This window comes from Eleutherodactylus coqui, chromosome 3 (assembly GCF_035609145.1).
Source record: "Eleutherodactylus coqui strain aEleCoq1 chromosome 3, aEleCoq1.hap1, whole genome shotgun sequence".
NCBI lineage: Eukaryota > Metazoa > Chordata > Amphibia > Anura > Eleutherodactylidae > Eleutherodactylus > Eleutherodactylus coqui.
Genome location: NC_089839.1, coordinates 97952247 through 97971713, shown reverse-complemented (window position 1 = coordinate 97971713; position 19467 = coordinate 97952247). Strand labels below are relative to the sequence as shown.

Genomic DNA, 19467 nt, shown 5'->3' with positions numbered 1-19467 from the left:
TGACATCATGGGGGACATAGATGTTAAAAAAATTGGTACAGAAAAAGTTTTTTAAAAATTATAAAATAAAATAAATAGATATAAAAAAGAAAACGACCCACCACCATTGCCAACCCAAACCATTACAACATGCGACCTGTAATCTTAGACTATACAAATTATATATCAAAACATCTGAGTATAAGATAATCTTAAAAATACAATTAGACTCAATAGTGAGTCAAAAAGAGAGGCTATAATGGGAATCTTTTTTGTATGTATGTGCCCTGATCAGCACAAATCAAGCTCCTCATATGGAATGGTAATTGTCCAACATGGCAGTCCCACGAAGAAAAAAGGAGAGAGAGCTGAGGAACTACCAAAAAAAAGAGATTTCTAAATATAGAAGTGTTGGCAGAGAATTTGCTGAAGGAGATATCCTTGGCTAAAGCGCAATTCTTAAGCGTGATAAACTCCTAATATGGACTAGAGAAAGAAATATCGCCCATTTCACCCCAATTTCTTTCGCTCACTTCTGCCTCTACTATTTAAAAAGGATCTAGAACAGGAAAAGGATCCTCAGATTAGTAATTCTTTCAGTCTACTCTAAAGCTAACCCTATAGTCAGCCAGCTCTCTGATAATGGAACAAAATAATAAAGCCTGTGGCCCTGATGGTGGACCAGAGGTATGATCGTGGCACATACATACAAAAAATATGCCTCTTTCTCTCCTTTTGACTCACTATTGAGTCTAACTGTTTTTTTTTTAAGATTATCTTATACTCAGATGTTACATAAGTCTAGCTGGGTTTCTTCTATATAAGAGAGTATACATCTGTCAAACCTCTGTTAGGGTGCTGGTCAAAAAGGTTCCTGATGAACTACCAATCTAGTAGGGAAATGCGTTGAACCAGAGACCAATAATTAGCAAACAATAATACACTATCAATCAAAATCCATCTATTTAAAATGCACTAACCTGAGCACCTATATAAAAATACTAATTCTGCGTTGACACATCCTTTTTTTATGTGCTAGATAGAGATGAGCGAACGTACTCAGATAAGCACTACTCGTCCGAGTAATGTGCTTTATCCGAGTATCGCTGTGCTCGTCTTGAAAGATTCGGGTGCCGCCGCTGCTGACAGGTGAGTTGCGGCGGGGAGCAGGGGAGAGCGGGCGGGAGAGAAGGAGAGAAAGATCTCCCCTCCGTTCCTCCCGGCTCTCCCCTGCAGCTCCCCGCTCCGCGGCGCTCCCCGAATCTTTCAAGACGAGTACAGCGATACTCGGATAAGGCACATTACTCGGACGAGTAGTGCTTATCCGAATACGTTCGCTCATCTCTAGTGCTAAACCATACTGACAAAAATCTTTTGTGTTAGTTTTTGTTTGAGTAGCGTATATTCCGGCGTATAAGACCTTTTAACCCCGAAAACTCTGCTCTGCAGTCAGGGGTCGTCTTATACGCTGCGTATACAGTGTCCAAAAAAAAAGCAGTACTCACCTCCTACGGCATTCAGCGGTGTTGCTGCAGGCTGTCACTCCCTCCTCGACGCCGACAGAGCATTGCTTTCTGGAGGCAGGGATTTCAAGCCCCGCATCCAGAAAGCAATACTCTGTCGGTGACCAGGAGGGAGCGACAGCCTGCAGCAGCGCCGCAAAACGCCGCAGGAGGTGAGTAATGCTTTTTTCTTTTCCTACACCATATTCCCAGTGTATAAGGTGACAGTTGTGGGGGGGGGGCGTCGTCTTATATGCCCAGTCGCCTTATACGCCGGAATATACGATAGCTTTATTTGCATGTATTTAGAGAACAGCAGGTGGTCTGTTCTCTAAATACATCACTATTGTTCTCCAGCAGGACAGCAGCGGAAAGAATCTTATCAGCACTGCCCACTGAGAGCTCAGCGGAGAACTCAGCATGTGGTCCCTATTATCAGAGACAATGGATTTTAAGCTGAGCTGAATTCAGCGATGGACAAGAAATGCACAATGGGGACACATTTACACGCAACGATTATCGCTCAAAAGATGGTTTTAGGCTGGGTTCACACAGGGCGGATTCCCGTCGGAAATCTCGCGGTTTGGCCGCAGCAAAAACCGCGAGATTACCGCCGGGAGAACCGCCGTGGTTGAAGCCGCGGCGGCTTTGAAGCGGCCCGGCCGCTTGCTTTTCCATTGCGGCCAGCGCTCCCATAGAGGAGAGCGCGGCTGCGACGAAAATAAACAAAAAAGGAAAGGTAAATAGACATGCTGCATCTTCTGATACCGCGGCTGCGGCGGCCGCAGCTGCGGTTTCAGCCAGATTTACCGCAGCGGATTGGCCGTCCCGTGTGGACGAGATTTCTGAGAAATCTCGTCCACATGGTTGGCTAATCCCGAGATTAGCGGCCGCGGGCGGATTTGCCGCGGCCAAATTCCTCGCGGCAGATCCGCCCTGTGTGAACCCAGCCTTAGAGCAAATTTTGAGCGATAATCGTTGTGTGTAAAAGGACCTTAATGGTGATTGAAGTCCATTTTCCTGCCTACTACTTCTTAAGGGTCTGGTTCCACCAACAGAATTTATCTTACTCTCAGAAGATTTGTGATCTCCGTTCAATGTATGCATTTGTTTTAAAGGGGTTTTCTGGCTACAAATTGACTTTGTAATATTACATCTGAATGGTTTAAAGCATTAAAACAAAGGGTACTTGTCCTCAGCTCCAGTGGGGCTGAGGACAGGTAATCCTGCGCTGCAGTCCAGTGTTTCTCCAGGTATATATTGACTTGACAGTGGTAGTTAGTAGACCACTAGACCACTGACTACCAATCAGAGGCCACAGCATCACAATTCCGAAATGCAGCGCAGGATTGCCAATGCCAAGGCAGGAAAGTGCCCTTAGTCTTATTGCTTAAAACTATTTGAATCTAATTTTACAAAGTTAATTTTTAACCAGACAATCCCTTTAATTATGAAAACATTTAACAAAGTATTCCGGAATATCACTGCAAAGCTAATAAATTTAATTTTTTAATAGAAGTTATTAGGTAGAAGAATCCAAACATGTAGCATACTTTTTATGCATTATATACATTTGGATGCATCTGAAAAGAAATATTAAAAATGAAACTCCAAAATGTACGTCTTTGAATGTACTGTATACCAAAAACATCCCTATACTTCAACTGTACTCCCAAGTGTGATACAAACTGGGCATCCCAGACTAATGGTCGCAGGACTTTTATTGTACCAACATGCTCAATGATTATCCGGTCGATTTCCATGTGATTTTATAGGGCATTCTGTCCTGATGGTAGTTACATGGAATTACAGCAGCTGTCGCCACAGAACCGGGAAGGTTTCATTTTATATACGTTAACACTGACTCCTGCCTGCTGATAAAATAATGCCATCTGTAAACTATGAACGGAAGATGCGGTTACAACAGTAAATGCTGCTGTTCTAATCTTTCCTTTATTATTCCCAGGTGACCTGAACAATGTGAGGTTTTCAGCCTACCGCACTGCTATGAAGATAAGGAGACTTCAGAAAACATTGTGCTGTAAGTGGAGACGTTTTCCTGTCCTACATGTTATGTGCGCTATATTTTATTCTACATTATACTGTTTGTAGGTTTGGGATGATATCACCGTCTACTATATAATATAGACTTTTCACCTGCATTTGCCCTTCTACTTATGTCCCAGTGCAGAAGATGGGAGTAATATTGTAGTGAGGGAACTGTTCTCTGCTGCTTCTAGTTTATATCTTCATATATATATATATATATATATAAATTTTTTCATAGTAGAAACATGCAAGAAAGTGTTACTGTAAAGTGATAACATCAAATAGATCTGGATACGTTGGAGATGTGGGCAATGAAGTTTAACACTGCTGAATGTGAGGTTATTGCACTTAAGCTAGATTCACACACGCGTATGCAAAAGTGGCGCTCACAAGACAAAGATATTTTAATTGCTTCACATGCGCGAATATTCCTGCGCATTTCAGTCACCCAAAAAAAGAAAAATGCACCATGTTCTATTTTCCTGCACATTTGCACACCAAAAGTCCCCTTAGAAGTCAATGGGAATGCGTGCTAAATGTAACAGGAAATTGTGAAACACTGCGTAATAGTACAGGAAAAAAACAGGATATTTGGAACATATTAGACCAATTAGACACCATTTTGATCGGTGCATATTTTTTTGTCATGCGCAAATGCGTATGCCTTGCGCGAGGAAAAAGTACAAGAAAACACACCAATGCACGCACAAAAAAAGCATCGTTCGTTCGGCAATACGCTATGTTCATGTCCATGCCAATACGCATAGGTCTTGTGAAGCTGGCCTTAGGAAGGGAAATGCCTACCTTTTTTACATTCTAAATGGAACAACACTGGGTGAAACTGAGATGGAAACAGACTTTGGGATATTAATCAACTCTAAACTGTGGCAGCCAATATCAAGCAGCTAATGTAAAGCTGAATACAATTAAGAATTGCATCAAAGTGGGCAAGACTGTCACGTCCAAACCGGATGCGCTGGTTCATAACCTGAAATACACAAATGCACACGCGGAATACTGAGGGAACCTAAGGACCTAACTCACCCTTGATGATAAACGATCCAAACAGACAGGACGCAATTCACACCAACACACCAGAAGTTTCATACAGGACAGAACAGGACTGTTCATGAACCTAGTCTAGCCACCTGTGCAGACCCTGTTCACACACATAGAATAAACATGCAAGAAAGGAAAACCCTAGAGTGAACGGAAACGAGCATCCTCTAGCCAGAGGTGCTTGTATTTATGTGCAGCAGACCAGTGGTGATTGGCTGGCTAGAGAACATCACACCCAGCCAGCACAATAATCCCACACCTGTGAAGGTGTGTCCCTGAAAACCCATAGAACAACAGCAGCACAACCTAAGGTACCTCACCTTTAAAAAAAGGGGCCCTCTTGACCCTTGGGGCAGAAAAAAAGCCCCTCCTCCAACAGAAAATGCCATACAGGAGGGAGTAAATTATTGTGCACCTCTAGAGTGCACAAACCCAGATGAGAAAAAGATGGCAACTGCCCATACTGATACAACGTCGCATAGGACTTAGCCGTACAGGCCTAATGCCAACACAGAAGTGTCAAATAGGAGAGGGAAAACACTAGTACCCAACACAGAGGTCTGGTACTAATAGTAAGGCTTGTCATTATGTTACATCCGCGGGGCGATAGGGCACTGTGCCTCAGCACGGACATAGGTAGGCATCCTATCAAAACGGCAAAAACACTAACAGTATTCGCTAGGAAAGATTACACTATACCAGAACATCAAGAGAAAGTGAACTGCAAACTTGACTCACGTGCAGACATAACACACTGACTGATAAATGACCCAAAACACTCACTTTGCACACCTGCACCCACAGCCAGATGGAATAGAATGTATAAGGTATTAGTTCGTATTTTGGCTAAGATACTCAATCCCACCAGCCCACCAACAAGGGTCCTCATTGTCTCCTCGGTCCCTACTGTCACAAGACAACTTCAACATGAAACCTGCCTGCTTGTGGGATGATCCCCATGCTGGAACCTAAGGACCTAGCTATCCCTATATGCTAAACTATTCAAACTGAACAGGACACAGTGAACACCAACACACAAGGGAATGCAGAACACCACAGAATAGGACTGAACTGTGACCAAATATCTGGCCACCTGTGCAGCCATACAGAGCACAACTTTGTTCACACAAATACACACAGACACCATGCATGGAGCAAACACCAGGGTGTTGGGAAACCAGCTTCCTCTAGCCAGAGGGGCTAGTATATATGTGCAGCAGACCAGTGGGGATTGGCTGGCTGGAAAAACTCCACAGCCTGCCAGCTCATTTAACACACTGTGCTCCTGCAAACCCATAGAACCACAGGTCCCAGCAGCACAGCCTAATATAGACAACATAGTACTACCACTTTACAAATTTTGTTAGGGACTCACAATACAAATTCCAACACTTTGGCAAAACTGTTAACAGGCTGTAATTCACATCACAACCACTGGGAGACCACACATAAAAACATATAGTATAGACATCTTGTAACAGAGTATCACAAAACCATGTTTTCTTTCAAAGTAACCAAAGCAATTGTAGCCAAAAAGAGGGGCCGGGTGAGAAGAAGAAAATACTGCAAGGATATGCAGTCTGTCTTGCTAGTTAGAGATCGTGATAGGTCCTGTGTAATTCCAGTTTTGAGAGAAAGAAATTTCTGGAATTTCTTTTGTGTATTTTCTACATTTATTGTTGCTTTAAGGGAGCAAAGACTCATGTGCTCATGTATATCATAATTCCTTCTCCTCATTTAACAATATTACTAATTCTAGTTGCAGCCACTGTTGGAATGCAAACAATGTGGAAGTTTAGAAACACAACAGAATTATGAGTATTCCTATAATTGGCAGGCGGTTTATGCGCTAAGCAATCATTTCTTATTTGAAAGGTTTGTTACTTCATTATTACTGTGGCGTGTTTCACTAGTTCAGCTTAATCTCCTATAGATGGTTTGATGATGTCTACGCAAGGATTGATTTCATTTTGTTTATGGAAAACAATCATTTTACAACCAACTGCTATTTCAAAATAATATTCCTAGTTCGTAAATCGCAGCTTGTGATGAAAAATCATTTATGGAAACTATAAACCAAAAAGAGCTTTTGGTAATCTTCTCGTGTATCCAGAAATTAAGGTTTAACTGAATTTCTCAAGGGCCTTGGGCAACAAGCCGCACATTATTTTATGTTTATTCATTTATATAGCACCAACATATACTACAAAGATTGTCATCATTTCCTATTCATACTGGGGCTCACAATCTCAAATTAACATAACAGTATAGTTTTGGAATGTGGGAGTAAGCCCACATATGGGGAGAACATGCAAATGTTGATCTTGCTCGGATTTCAATCCAGAACCCCAACACCTAAAGGCAACAATGCTAATCATGGTCCCTTCCTTTCATCTGTCCGTCCTTCTGTCAGTCTACCATTACATCCATCCTTCAGTCTATTCGTCCTTTCTTCTGCCCGTTCGTCCTTTCTTCCATCCTTCCCTTCGTAGCCTTGCCTTTGGTCCTTCCTTTCTTTGCCTTCCTTTCCTTCCTTCTTTACCTTTTGGTCCTTCCTTTCTTTGCCTTCCCTTTATGGGAAGTCTAGCAATTGGTAGTAAGGGAGATGGGCGAACCGCTGCCTGTAAGTGGGGTAGGCATCCTCATAAGAACTGCCCCAATGTCTTCCTCTCAGGCAGCAGATGCACATATAAGGATATGATTCCGCACAGAAGATCTATGCTAAGTGACTGAGGCAGGATCACACCAAGATAACATGCAAAGTCTGGAAGCAGCAAACATACAAATAACTGGTTAAAATGAAAAGTCAAGAATGAGAAAGCAATGCTAAAAGAGAGAGCTAAACACAAAAACAGCGAAAAAGCCAGGGCAGAATATACAGAAGTACAGGGATAAGCAGACAGAAGTCAGAGACAGACGACCTAAGAACTGTGAGGCCCCCTCTGTCCATTGCCACTAGCGATATTCCGCCGCCGGGGGAACAGGGGGAGAACTGTCAGGTGTCTGCGGTGAGCCTATCTGACAGATAGGCTCACCATGAAGAATCGCAGCAAATCAAGGCATTCTGTATCCTACAGCCAGTATATATCCAACACATGTACCATTGATAATCCTGTTAGGGCGGAAAAGGCACAAGAACTGGGATAGAGAGGGATAGACTCAATAGCCGGACCCTCACCAATCAAAGGTTTAAATAGTTTATCCTCTAGACAGGCCATACACCTTATATGGCCACTATATGATGGTATATGGAGGAGTATGGTTTTTCTAATTGAATGAATGATATAATTTTGGGTGTATCCAGCCACATCTAGAGGACGCTAACTATATTATATATATATATAATTTTTTTTGAATACTAAATTGAGGCTGTATAAATCTGTATGCTTCTACTAGCAGCTACAGAAAAGCACTCTTATACTGCTTTTACACTACACGATTATCTTTTGTATGAGCGAACGAGCTGGTGGTCATCACAAGGATGTTCACGCTCATTCAGCCTGTTTAGACGGGCAGATTCATCGTTGAGTTGTTCAACGAGAATCATTAACTTTTAGTTCAGTGTTCGCATTTCCTAAGTGAAACACTGAACGAGAAATGTTTAAATGGAACGACACGTGAATTAGCTAATGATAATTTTTAGTCCTGCAGAAACTGAATAAGAAGCGAACGATTCTCGATTGTCGTTCAGTCATTAGCTCGCATTAGACCGAACAATTATCATTCCCTTTCTCTTGTTTGAATTATCTTTTGAACAATAAAATCGTTCCATCCAAAAGCACCTTCACCAGTATGACTTTAGTGGGGAAAACTGGTTAATGATGGTCAGTCCATTCTGCCATAGGCACCAAAGCATTTCTGTGCCCTTTTCTCTACAGTAGGTATGGCGCTGACCACAACTGCTGCTTATTATGTACGTTTTATATGCTGAACACTTTTATCAGTAATTATTTGGTTTTTTTAAAATGAAATGGCAATGTGCTTTTAGAAAATCCGGATGAAACTGATTTTTACTCAAGATTAAATATTCAAATTCAAGGTGAATTCCTGTTGCAGCTTTTAAACTGGATGTCAAGTGCATACAAGTAAACCATATGGTGTTACTTCACCCCTGACCTCCTAAATCTGCCAAGTATTTCTGTAAATACCTGAATTAAATAGTATGATAAAAGTAGTTTGCGTTGTATATTGGATAGAGTTGAATGTCTTTCATCCGGCATTACTTCTAACTTCTTCAAGATAAAATACTGTATATACTGGAGTATAAGCCTAGTTTTCCAACACATTTTTTATGCTGAAAAAGCCCCCCTCGGCTTATACTCGAGTGAGGTAAAAAAAAAAACCGCAATATTCACCTCCCAGCCGGTGTCTATGTCCCCGGCGGTGCGGCAAGCTGCTTGAGAATTCTCCCCGCTCAGCTTTGAATTTCATTGAATCAGCGCTGTGATTGGATTGAGCGCCAGCCAATCACAGCCGGCGCTCAATCATTCACAGCATTCAGTGAATGACATCAGTGAATGGTGATTGGTTTATCGAGTTCTGGCTGTGATTGCTCGATCCAAGCACAGCGCTTACTTGCACAGCACTGAGGCTGGGGAATTCAAAGCCGAGCGGGAAGATGACAGTGGGGAGATTTCTTAAGTAGATTGTCGCATGGCCGAGGAGACCGTCGCGCCGGGGACACAGATGCAGGCTGGAAGGTGAGTATTGCGTTTTTTTTTAAACCTAGTATAGCCAGGCTTATACTCGAGTCAATAAGTTTTACCAGTTTTTGTGGTAAAACTTACTGACTCGGCTTATACTCGGGTCGACTAATACTCGAGTATATACAGTAGTAAAAAAGAATGATAAAAAATTAACCTAAATAGTTTGATGTTTTAAAGAGGACTACACAGTATTTCTGTCTGGTACAAGTTCCCATTCTGACTCTATTCAAATATTCACGCCTCAATACAGCCAGCCCAGAGTTACCCTTGTTTAAGCACTAAAGTCGTTTATCAACTCTCAATAAATGTGTCAGTTACGTATAAAAAAAGACATAAAATTCAGAAATTTATAGCTGAGTGTCAGAAGATGATGGACGTGAATGTTGTTTCTTTATATTATGTAGGCATAAAACTAAGTATTACTAGTCTTGTGAAGTTTTGAAACAAACTTTGCTAAAGTGATTGCGCAATACATTTTCTTTTCATCTTTTATATTTCTTTTTAATCTTTGTTCATTTTCTATTTTGTGTAGTTAATATACCAGCAAAAAAGAATAAAGGCTAAAATATTCACATTGTTATATCTTTCAGAAAATAAATGCAAGTGATATGTGATCTCTAAATACATTACCAGGTCACATGTAACTATCATATATCAGAAGATCATTTTATAGACAATATGTCACCCTCTTTTTGCAGCTCACATGAAGTAGTGGCAGGCATGCTGATTACAGTGATATGTCTGCTCTATGCATCTGTGCAGTAGTTTGGGAGAAACTTGCATTTTATTAGTAGTAGCTAGACACAGAGGACTAGCTGCATATATCCACACCCACCCCATCCTCCAGCCAATCATTGGCAGCACTCTCTCAGTAATAATTCAAATCCAAGAAAGAAAAAAATGTCTCTGAGCTCTTTATGTCAGGGAATGGAGGTCACCATAGTCATTCCATGATATTTATTTATTAAAGCTCACCGATGCCACAGTAATAGGCAAATAACTGTCAATCAGTGGCTGGAGTGTGGGGTGGTTGGGGCTAACCTGCAGCTCATAAATATTGAGGACTACTTTCTGTAGTTTTGTATGTCTTTCAATAAATGGCAAGTTACTCTCAAACTACTGCACAGATACATAAAGCATCACCGTAATCAGTGTGACCAGCAGGTTGTTAAAAGATGGTGACAGATTCTCTTTAAGTGATTTCCTCTTTCAGTTTCTGAAAGAGCAGACTAAATTTGCCCATACACTTGATTAAAGGAGCCTGAAATTGACTCCTTCGGCTGGGTAACAATTGATTGCTAAAAAAACCTATGCACGATCATTTATGATGACCAACGATAAACTATAGTCTGTTAAAAATGTGATCTGTCATGTTGGAAGATGTTGCCTGTGATTAGTGAAAAATAGAAGTTTACGGTGTGATTGGCCAAGTTCGGCCAATCACTCGCCACTTTGTATAGAAAGCAGGTCGCCAGCAGCACAAATTGTATATCCCTCCAAGGGCTGGGCATAGATTATGCAGTAGCCAAAGAAACAGGTGAATGGATCCTTATCACGAAAGGACAACATGGCCGAAACGTTGCCTGTTTTTCTGTGATGGGGGGAATAAAACTTTGGATATCAATTTGCACCCTGGATGCTGCCGAAGTCTTTTTTCATTACTCGCCACTTTGTATATGCCTATTGCCTCTTTTTTTTAGTAATTTTTTTATTGTCCCTTATTGGCCAGTTTATTCCTATTTATTGCTGGTAGGATCGTTCATAGAAACAATCCCATGGGCAAATGATTGGCCACGTTGTGGCCAATCAAAATTTCATGTCTATAGCCAGCTTAAAGAGATTGTCCCACTTCTGACATTGATGACCTTTCCTTAGAATAGGGTATTTATAGCAGGTGACTGGGGTTGTACCACCCAGGACTTCCACTGATCAGCTGATTACTGAGGTTGGTGTTCTAACAAAGCCGCTTTGTTGCCAGAAGGAGTCCAGTGGCCCAGCGTGGAACTGCTGGTTGAGTCCCATTGTAGTGATTGAACCTGCAGTAAAATTCTAGGCCACTGCACAATGTATGGAACTATTTGCTTCAAGCAACAAAGCAGCTCCATATGTCAATCCTAGAAATGGGACAACGCCTTTAGGTGCTGCAGTTACCTTAGGATGATTGCAGTGGCCAGCAGTGTGAACATGCTTTGCCCTGGAATCATATATTGGTTATTACAGACTCAGGGGGCTCTGTGCTATCTTTTCCATGTCCAAAAGCGGTAATGTGTTTGCATTAGTATGTATGTGTCTACACACCATATATGTGGGCTTTTTAAAAATCAGATCTAGACATGAGGCATAAAAATAAGAATTAACTCACCTCTCGCCCGCTCCGGATCTTTCCTTCGCCGCGGCTTCATCTTCTCTCCGTCGCGGCCGGATCTTCTTTCTTTGGCCCGGCGAATGCGCAGGGCACGTCGGTTGCGTGCCCCGCGCATGCGCCGGCCCAAAGAAAAAAGATCCGGCCGCGACGGAGAGAAGATGAAGCCACGGCGAAGGGAAAATCCGGAGCAGGTGAGTATATTCTGATTTTGGTCTCCCGCGGATCCGGACGGCTTCCATAGGCTTCAATAGAAGCCTGCGGGAGCCGTCCCCGCAGGAGACCCGCACGAAAATGGAGCATGGTCCAGATTTTTTCATGCTCCATTTTTTTTTTTCAATCACTTTTATTGACCATCCGCGGGTATTTATCTACCCGCTGGTGGTCAATGCATCCCTATGGGATGCGGATCCGCGGGCAGGAGAAGAGTTAAAATCGGCTGCGGATTTTAATTCTTCTTTTGCCCGTGGACATGAGGCCTAAATTGGTTGCCTGTGATATATGGTCGCTTGATAGTCATGTGCCACATTTGAGGCCTCAACAATTTGGTTACTCACAACTTTTCTAAAATGAACACCTTAGTGGGTTCTATTACTCCTCCGGAAGGGCGTCCAGTAGCCCCATTCAGGCAGCCTATTTGAAACACGTGCTGGATGTAAATGATAGTGTTTCTCAACCTAATTAGTATGAAAAATAATGGTCACACAATATGATCTGTCTAGAACTACATAAGCTACAAAGCTAGAAAAGGTACAAAAAAGTTCAGTGTAAAAAGGATGTTGCTATGCGACGAAATGCAGCTTAGAGAACATAACATTTTGAGCTTCTGATCTTCAGTAGTGTAAATCCGTCTCTGGCCTACTCATGAATTTAGAATTCACCTTGCCTTATAAAATATCACGTTTTAAGCTGTATTTACAATGTAGGGGATGTAAGCTTTGAGATGTGGTGCATTTATTTTTGTTATGTCAGCCGTTCAAAGAAATTCAATACCGCATTTATGCTTCATACGACAAATTGTTGGCAAGTTACTTTGCCTGAGTCACCAATAGAACTATTAAAGGAGATGTCCCGCGCCGAAACGGGTTTTTTTTTTTTTAAACCCCCCCCCCGTTCGGCGCGAGACAACCCCGATGCAGGGGTTAAAAAAACCACCCGCACAGCGCTTACCTGAATCCCGGCGGTCCGGTGACTTCAATACTTACCGCTGAAGATGGCCGCCGGGATCTTCTACCTTCGTGGACCGCAGCTCTTCTGTGCGGTCCACTGCCGATTCCAGCCTCCTGATTGGCTGGAATCGGCACGTGACGGGGCGGAGCTACACGGAGCCGCTCTCTGGCACGAGCGGCTCCATAGAAGAAAGCTGAAGACCCGGACTGCGCAAGCGCGGCTAATTTGGCCATCGGAGGCCAAAAATTAGTCGGCTCCATGGAGACGAGGACGCTAGCAACGGAGCAGGTAAGTATAAAACTTTTTATAACTTCTGTATGGCTCATAATTAATGCACAATGTACATTACAAAGTGCATTATTATGGCCATACAGAAGTGTATAGACCCACTTGCTGCCTCGGGACATCTCCTTTAAGTGGTTTTCTATGTTCAAAGTAAGCAAATGACCCTCTTGTCAAGTCCAGCCAAGACCTTTTCTCAAGGCTCTTGCCCTCTACAGACATTTGCTTTTCATTGTCGAAGTGCAGTGATTTATGGCGTTCCATCGACTTGTCAAGTTCCATTACCATATTACAGTGACATTTGTAATTTTAATTTAGTATTGACACCAAGCCAAGTCATACCTCCTAGTTGAAGTTCCAGACACATACATACTGCTGCTAGGAGAGTATGCCAAAAAATGGTCTCTTTCTTCCATTGACGATCTGAATTTTCCTTGAAAATCTTGACATTATGAATAAGATTACGTTACACGTCCCTTGTCCATGCCATTAGTAATGCTTGTCAGATATTTGTGTTGTGCTGCCTAATCTACGCTGTAGAAGATGACACCTTGATTGACTTCTTTCATCTTTATAAAGTCTTCTATTGCGTAAATATTGGCAAGTCTCCCAGTTAATTGTCGTTGACTTTCCTGCATGTTAATTAAGGAGGATCAATGGAATGGAAAATAGTCTAGTTATGGAAAATCCATACATAATCCAACATTTGTCAAGCAGACACTAGAGTGGATGGATCATTTTCATAGGAGCCATTCTTTCTTTGAATGATCAGGAACAGAGTGAGAAATGTTTTCCTTTCTTATCGGCTTGAAGCAGTCATTTTTGAGAGGACCATGCTTAAATTGGACATAGACTCTCCACAGGGAAAACTGGGACAGCCTTCATGAAGAGATATAACTATGACACTTAAGCGGTGAAGGCATTTTAAATATTGGTGTTTAACCCCTTAATTGCCAGGGTGTTTTAGTCCTAAAGAGCCAGACACTTTTTGACAATTTTACCCAAGTGGTGATTTAACAGACCTATTTTTTTCTTCAATTATCAAAATTATTTTTACAGGGTTTCTTTTTCTGTTACATGTTGGGCTAATGTTTTATATATTTTTTTCCTATTTTTTTTTTTAGTTTTATTAGGGGTAAAGAGCTGAGAAAACATTTTTTTACAGTTATAGTTGTTATTTTAGCGTAATTATAAAAATTTTAAAGAAATAAAGTCAGGAATGGGTTCTTCATTTTGTTTTGAATGTTTTGATGCATCATTTTGTAGCCTCGGATTATATGACGATGGTTTGTGTTGGTGTCGGCAAAGGGTCATTTTCTTTTTTATATATAATATATATATATATATATATATATAATTTTTTTTTTACTTTAGTCTACAATTTTATTTTTAACTTGTTTTTGTAACTATTTTTTTTAACATCTGTGCCCTCCATGAAGTCATATAAGACCTCTGGTGGAGATACATGTTGTCTTTTTTTTAAAGTTTTTATTTCACATTTTTCCACTGTTGCTGGAGCCACCATAGGAGCAGCACACATGGGAGCCCTAGTTACAGGCTAAAACATTCCCCTGTAGTGACACTAGTCACTAACACAGCTGATCTGGCTCTCCTAGGACCCTGCAGCTCTGATGTGGTAGGGAACAACCAGCAATCATGTGATTGCTCGGTCGAATAGCAGAAGTGCCACTTTCTCTATTCACTACATAGTGCTCATTGAGCATTATGTAGCCTCAAAAGAAAAGGCAGAAGTGATTAAAAGCTGTGAATAACAGCCAAGAACCCGACCTGCTCCTGCTACAGTAGGAGCTTTAGGCTGCCTGTCTACGGTCATTTTTGGATTGCGTTCCCCGCGTCGATAATCCGGCAGCGGGGAATGCAATGCACACTTTCCAGAGCGTTGCTTTGGAAAGCGCAACCTCCCTGTCCACGAGCGGAGAATCATAGCGATGATTCGCAGCATGATGCGAATTGCCGTGATTCTCCGCGGTCAGCCTATCTGTCAGGTTGGCTGACCGCGGAGATCCATCTGCAGGCTCCTGCTCCCAGGCGGCGGCTGCCACAGCGGAGATCCGCCACGGGATACCACAACACCGTGGACAGGCGGCCTTCATTCCACACCGTATTTCTACCATTGGCCGAGATTAAAGCCCTGGACCAAGTTGCGTAAATTCACAGTGCTAGGTCCTTAAGGGGTTAAAACAAGGGTATTTACAAAAGTCGAAACTAAACAGCAGTATCAGTTCACCACATAAATATTTCTCATTGCTTGTTGTTTAGCTCTATTATTTCCTTTACAGTGTGTACCAGCTACTGATACCCCATTACAGTGCTTTAGCCTTAGTTGCCCCCCCAGAGTAGGGAGGCTGGGCTTTGACAGTGTATAGGGTGTCATGGACTGAATATACTTGTGCTGCTTCAAGGCCATCTCAATAATACTATTTGCGCTGCAATATTGGTTGATTTTATGTTAAAGTTGCAACCCATTGCATCAAATGGATCAGTAGGCTCATATGATGCCTATGGATCCCAAATGCACGTATACAAAAGTGAAGTGTAGCCTGTTGCACTTTCCTATACAGTTGGTCACTATACACTTTATGTAACCAAATATAAAGCCACAATGTAATGTGAGGAGAGCCTAAGACCATATTCGGATTTGTGATCAGACATCTGACTGATTGCCGTTTGGCTTCGTCCTCTAAGCTAAATAGTAAAAATAATGGATCGGAGCTGCATCGGATGAGCCATATCCATAATAATATTATAAATATGAAAGTAACTCTGCCTGTTTGTCACCTTTTCACGGCTAAACTGCTGAGCGATTTTGATAAAATTTGGCAGGGAGATAGTTTGTATCTTGTAAGAAATAGTTTCCTTTTGGTTATCGTATTTCCTACCCATTTTGTCTTCTTTTAATATGCTGTGCAAGTTAGATCAAGTGTGTAGCTCCAGCAGAGTTCGAGCTGCGAAAATTACTGGGACCCAAAAATCCAATGACCACGCTGAGGTAAGAAGGCATCAACAAGCTGAAAGGCCTCATGTCCACTAGCAAAATTGAATTGTGGATTCCCCGGGTGAAATTTTGCCCATAGGAAATCATTGGCTATCTGCAGTCAATTAAATAGAATTTCGCACCCGCGGATGGCATTTTAATTGATTTGCGTTTTTCACGCGTGAAAAAAAAACGCAGCATGCTCCATTTTAGTGTGGATTCCGCGCAGATCGGCCACATTGCTATCATATTGCTATTGTTAGGGGGGGTCACAAGGGGACCCGTCAGCTGATGCTGTCTGCTTCCCAATCAGTTGAACATGCGAGTATACTCGGAGGAATTCTATGGGCTCCACACCGTAGGTGTCAACCCAAGAATGCCTGTTTAATGTACAATGTATTCAATCTTTATACAGTTCTTACGAAGCAAGTGGATTTATGCCAGATACAATTAAAATTAATAAGCACATATATTGCTCGGCCTCTTATCAGTATGTCCTCCTCTGTGTAGGGAGGTACATTCCTGTGAGCTTCAGCTAAAATTACTTAGGGATGAGAACAGGACGTAAACCCAGTGTTTATCCAATTAATATTTCCAGGTGGGTCATTATAATTGGGATCTAACATCTTTCTAGGTGAAAGTTGAAATTAATACAGATATATATATATATATATGTATTAAAGCAGTTTGTAAAGAAATACAAAATGGAGTCTCTGTAGTCTATTTTTAAAGCGTCAGCCCTTACACGTATAAGCTTAAACCTTTAGCAGAAGAAGATGCAAATTATAAACACATAAGTATTCTGTGAAATACACTTATCATTCTCTATTTAAAGGCATAAACCTGAATTAACCCCCCACATCCCCCCGTTTGGACATAGGGTCCACCATCATGCTAGATACTACAACCGATTCCCTAGAGTCATGTGGTGGTCCCAAAGTCCATCTGAGTGGAAGTTTAGCAAAAGCCTTTTCACTACAACGTGTGGTACAAGACATGATTAACTTTAAAGCAATATATATATATATATGACGAACAAAATCATCACTACTTAAAGCATACTTTGTAATATTCCCGTGAACCACCCTCCTAAACCAGAGAACCAATTGGCAGGGTTCAAAGAACTAAATGTGTTACCCCACCAGCTATCTCTGGTTTCTGAGTTTTCATTTGTCCATGCAAACAGTTCTTTTGACGGAACAGGAACAGCCAAGAAAGGAAAACTAGTGGCATCAGGTGTGTGTACAAGTCCAACAGTCTTTCACCTGTGAGGTGTTCAGTCCATCTACCAGTATTTGGTGGTGTCTAACAAGGTGGTTCTGGGCATTGTCCTTTTGCACCCTCTCACAAGGGCGAAGCATGGAGTGAGGAGTCCAAAAGTCCATCAATAAACAAAATGTCCTTCATTTTCCTTCTCATGGGGGGGCAAAGTAGGGCGTGAAAAGTCCCATTAGTCTCAAGACAAGCAACAGTTCCTTCAACTTTTACCAAAGTAGGTGTGATCAGCAGGACTCGATAGGGCCCCTCGAGTCTGGGCTCTAGAGATTTCCGGACAAGCCTCTTTACGACCACCCAGTCTCCAGGTTGTAGGGAGTGAGATCCCTCTAGGTTGTCTGGGTCTGGAATGGGAGAAAAAGACTAGATTCTGGGTTACCATTAGTTGGTCACACAGGGGCTTTACATATCCGGCTACTATGTCATAGCCCTGCTGTAGGGCCTGTGGATGATACAGCCCCAATCTTGGCATAGAGCCAAACAACACTTCTTTTAACTTAAGTGTACCATTTAGTCTTTTAACTTTGCCTAAACTCTGCAGGTGTGAAGTGTGTACCTTTGTTTGAGTCAATCACTTCCGGTGCCCCATATCTGCAGGTTACCTCATTCATCAGCTCCTGTGTGATTACCTGCTTATTTACTTTGGTAACAGGGTGGGTCTCCGACCTGAAAAGACATCAACAACCACAAGCACGTATTCATACTTCCCAACAAGTGGGAGCTGAGTGTAGTCAATTTGCAATCCCTGAAATGGGTAGAGTGGTCTAGGCAAGTGTTGTGTGGCAAATTTACTTCTGCCCTGTTGCTTACGGCAAAGATCATGTAAAATTGGACAAATGATGATGCAGCAGCTACAGAAAACCCAGGGGCCACCCGTCCTCGTTCAAGCGTCGACATCATTGCTGCTTTGATAGGTGTGTCTTTCCATGCATCAGCTGGGCCATCATGGGGCACAGGGACCGTGGTGGGCAAGTGCTGTTGACTGTTCGCCATACACCGTCCCATTTCTGTTGCTCCCTTATTTAGTCCATTTGTCTTTTTCTTTCTTGCTGGCTTGTAACTGTAAAGTCTTTAGCATATCAAAGTCCAAAGTTTTTATCAAAGTCCAAGTTCATATCAAAGTCCAAGGTTCATATCAAAGTCCAAAGTTTAGTCAAAGTCCAAAGTTATTGTTAAATTCTTCTTTTCTTCCACGGCTTGAGGGCCGCTGCCTTTGCTTTGTGGTCTGTGATGGCGTTGCCTCTTGTTTCTCTGGTGTAGGAATTGGTGTGAGCTTTCCACTTTGTCAGGTGGAAGTAAGTAGGGCCTCTGTGAGACTCTGCACCGCTGCATCATTCTTAATTGGCTGTCCTGCTGAGGTAACAAGCTGTCTGGCCTTCTATGTTAGGCCCTAATCATGAGCTATGCCAAATGCATACCGGGAGTCAGTGTAAATGTTTGCCGTCTTACCTTCTACCACTCTACACGCCTCAGTGAGGGCCTTCAGCTCCGCTTCTTGTCCTGAAACATGCGGAGGCAGAGCTTCTGCTTTTAGGACATCTTGTTGTGTGACCACTGCATATCCAGTGTGGAGTCGTCAATCACCTTGGTACCATCTATAAAAAACAACTCAAAATATGCATTGTTAGCAAGGGACTTCAGTAACCTTTATTATGGCCACCTGTTCTGGCAACATGATGGCTTCCATTAGTAAACTTACAGCTTTTCTATTCTTGATGGAGGAAACACAAAAGGCTTAGTGATGCATTGAGGTAACTATTTGGGTCAGGAGTACATAAAAAAAAGTAAATCATCAACATATTACAAGAGGGTGGTGCCCTCGGGAATTGGCCAGGCATCTAATATCAGCTTCATGCATCTGGTGAACTGGTTTTGGGCTATTCTGTGCCCCTTGTGGCAGCACTGTCCAACAGTACTGCTTTCCTCTGAAAATAAATGCAAACAAATACTGACAGTCTGACTGGCCCTTTAAACTCTTTCTCTTTAACGGGGAACAAAAGGGGTATTGGCTGGGAAGACACATTTCTTAAGGGCTTTAAGTTAACATAAAGAAGAGACAGTGTCTGCAATTGCATCTTCCTGGACATG

The 19467-nt window shown here is 42.1% G+C and overlaps 1 protein-coding gene across 8 annotated transcripts in view; it reads left to right on the top strand.

Moving 5' to 3' along the window:
* Positions 1 to 19467, top strand: part of UTRN (utrophin) — a 701048-nt gene that overhangs the window by 569791 nt on the left and 111790 nt on the right. For all 8 annotated transcript variants that reach the window (XM_066595903.1, XM_066595904.1, XM_066595902.1 and 5 more), the window contains one exon: positions 3448 to 3522. In XM_066595903.1, coding sequence (XP_066452000.1) covers positions 3448 to 3522 — 75 coding nt within the window. The remainder of the gene's footprint in view (positions 1 to 3447; positions 3523 to 19467) is intronic.